Source organism: Penaeus chinensis, chromosome 9 (genome assembly GCF_019202785.1).
Source record: "Penaeus chinensis breed Huanghai No. 1 chromosome 9, ASM1920278v2, whole genome shotgun sequence".
Classification (NCBI taxonomy): Eukaryota; Metazoa; Arthropoda; class Malacostraca; order Decapoda; family Penaeidae; genus Penaeus; species Penaeus chinensis.
In genome coordinates, this window is record NC_061827.1 from 17,272,217 (window position 1) to 17,275,252 (window position 3,036).

The window sequence follows — 3,036 nt, forward strand, 5'->3', positions numbered from 1 at the left end:
AAAAGAAAAAAAAACGTGCCGGTCTGCCCTCTCAGATAGTTTGCTCAAAACCGGTACAGGGAAGTGAAGTAATGCAAATTAGTTACATGGTATCCGGAACAGAATATCCACGTTGCTAAAACCAAGACGAAAACGCATGATTAAGATAAACCCCACTTCAAATCGCTCAAGGAAATCCCATTCAGGAGGACCGTACTTACCTCCCACGCTGAAGCAGACGGCCTCTCTCGCAAGCACGAAGGCAATCACCGCTGCTGACAACTGCAAGCGCTTTTGTATTTTCGAGGCCATTGTTCAACACGACTTCACCACGTCTTTGAACATGTGAACAAAATTTTGTGTTTGTTTTTTCCTCTGTCGGGTTAACTTCGTTTCATATCATGCCATTGTCTTCCGATTTCCCCTTATCCTGTCAAAAAAAAAAGGTTGAGTGTTATGGTGGGTCAACAACATGATGATCACTATTGTCTTAATGTATCAGTAATGATGAGTTGTAATATCAACAGCTATAAAGAGAAGTAGGCCTACCATATCAGTAATAACACGATGCTTATAGAAATAACGGTCATCGTAATACTACTGATATCATTAAATTATATTTCTAAAACGTTATGAACATTCCTTGTCTCTAGATTATGATTACTGTTATGCCATCTAGTTAAACAGAAATTGACAATACGGCTATGCTTTTGCCCTCCATTGCTATTATTTGTAGCGGAAGTATAGCAGCATACCCGCATTCAGTGTTTCTATTACTATTACTACCATCATTATTTATCACTGTTACTATGATTACTACTACCTTCATTTCCATTACAATATTATTAGCTCAGATGATCTATTGTTTTTTCACAGTAATTACATCAGTATTAACATAATCAGATGCTAATAGTAATATAATTGTAAACAGTAATACTAATAATGGTAGTACAGAAATGCTTTGGGCACGGATTCTGAATGGAATTTCTGTAGTCTCTGTTGAATAAGTAAGGTTAGCCGTTGACTGTATTGCTAAAAGGTATCACTTTATCATCGGTTACTTATTCATGAATTGTTAAGTTATAATTCCACACGCTTGTATTACTTCACATATAGGATACCGTTAGCATCATTACGATTTTTATTAATAATTTTATCTTAGTTCTTACAAGAATTGCAGTGACTCTGGGATAAGCAAGTTTCATATTACAGTTTTTTTCACTATAACGACCGTTGTCGTAACCATTACTGATTATTTTGTAAAAAATAATTTTATGTTGTTATTTTTACAATCATTGTTAGCTGATTTGTTAAATTTAGCAAACAACTATTAACGTTAAACTGGCTGACGATTCAGAATCTCTGGTAAATTTCATATTTATAATATTTTACCATCATCAATAAAGATGTCACCAATATTAACCGTTTACACCCAAATATCATATATTTTCCAGACTTCACATCACACGAAAATCCGAGCAAGTACACACCTATAGTACAAACAGCCGAGATGGAAAATATCACGTGTTAAAATTATCTCTAAGATCGTTTCCTCTTCCAAAAAAAAAATGCACTACTTCCGGCAACAAGCACACATGCACAAGCACAGTAGGGAGGAGACAGAGCACATCTATACTCCGCGGAGTAAGGTACGGTTGTGCTAGGAAGAAAGATGCAACTGGTTTATATATTGGCCTACATTGTTTGCCAGATAACCCGGTGGCTGAGGTCAAGGTGTCTGCGGTGTTTTCGCCTTTTTTCTCTCTCCTCTTCTTCTGCTATTTGTTAGTTCGTCTTCCCTTACAATTCCGTTGGGGATTTTTTACCAACACGATGGAAAGGAAAATATTTTAGGGTTGGCGTCTGGAAATAAGGAAAGCAAAATGTTGAACGAAACGGGTTTTCGAAAGCCCCGCCCAGAATCTGAAGGGGGGGGGGGTAGAGAGGGAGATTACAGGGATGGGGGAGAGGAGGTGAATGGGGAAGAGCAGAACGCAGAGGTGGAGGAGGGGAGGGAAGCTACAGGAGAGGAGGATAAAGGTGCTAATGGGGAAAAGTAGGGTGAGACAAAGGTGAGTGAGTGAAGGAGAGGGCAAAGGAGGGGAAGGGGTATGCAAAGGTGAAGGAGAGGAATGAAGGCAATGGGATGGAAGAGCATGCAGAAGGAGGGGGAGATGAGGGTATAACAGGCAAAGGAAGGGGATGGGGAGTGTGCAGGAGAACAAGAAGAAGGAAGGGGGAGGATGCAAGTGGAGAAGGAAGGGGAGGGGAGGGTACAGGAGGAGTATTGGTTGTGAAGGAGGAGGAGGGAGGGGAGAGGAGGACACAGAAGGAGAAGAGGGCACAGAAGGAGAAGGAGTGGGAGAGGAGGGCACAGAGGGAGGAGTGGGAGAGTAGAGATGAGGAAGGAGGGGGAGGTAAGGTAGAGAGGCAACGAATTGGGCAGGGAGTGCGAGAAAAGGAGATGGGGAGGGGATGGGAGGGCGAAGGAGGAAAGGGGGAGTAATAGGGTGTGAAGGGGGTAGTGGGTGGGAAGTTAGATATCCAAGCAGGGTCAGGTAGAAGTTTCCACCGATCTTCACATGTTTTTCTGCCAATGCGTTTTTGCGTGAGTCGGGTGCATCTCCACATAAAAAGGGCGACAAAAAACGACATTTTTTTCCTGCTCTTTCTCTAATCGTAGTGCCGGGGGAAGGATGACGTGAATTTTTCTTTGTTGCAGGAAACGAAAACTCAGATGAAGGAGGCCAAACATATCCTACAGAAGAAGATGGACATAAACAACCATGTCCAATTATTATTGAGAAAATTGCTGACTGTTTGGGGGAGATTTAAAAGATGAAGAAAAAATTATCATGAAAAGACAGAGGGAAAGTGGGTGAAACCAGGTATCTCTTGGTAAAAGGATAAATGCTTAAATATATGCAATTAATATGGTACAGGAAAATTAAATGTACGTTCGATATTTAAGCGTATGTCCATGCACATATGGTTGTAAATGTGTTTACAAGCGTTCAGCCACGTGCTTAATTAACCTTAGCGTGACTAGTTATCAGT

General features: G+C 41.0%; 1 protein-coding gene across 1 annotated transcript in view; it reads right to left on the minus strand.

The window, feature by feature from the left end:
- Window positions 1-389, minus strand: part of LOC125028935 — a 28,365-nt gene extending 27,976 nt beyond the window's left edge. The window contains exon 1 of the mRNA XM_047618566.1: window positions 201-389. Within this exon, the coding sequence (XP_047474522.1) occupies window positions 201-291 (91 nt within the window). The 5' untranslated portion in view covers window positions 292-389. The remainder of the gene's footprint in view (window positions 1-200) is intronic.
- Window positions 390-3,036: the final 2,647 nt, after the last annotated feature.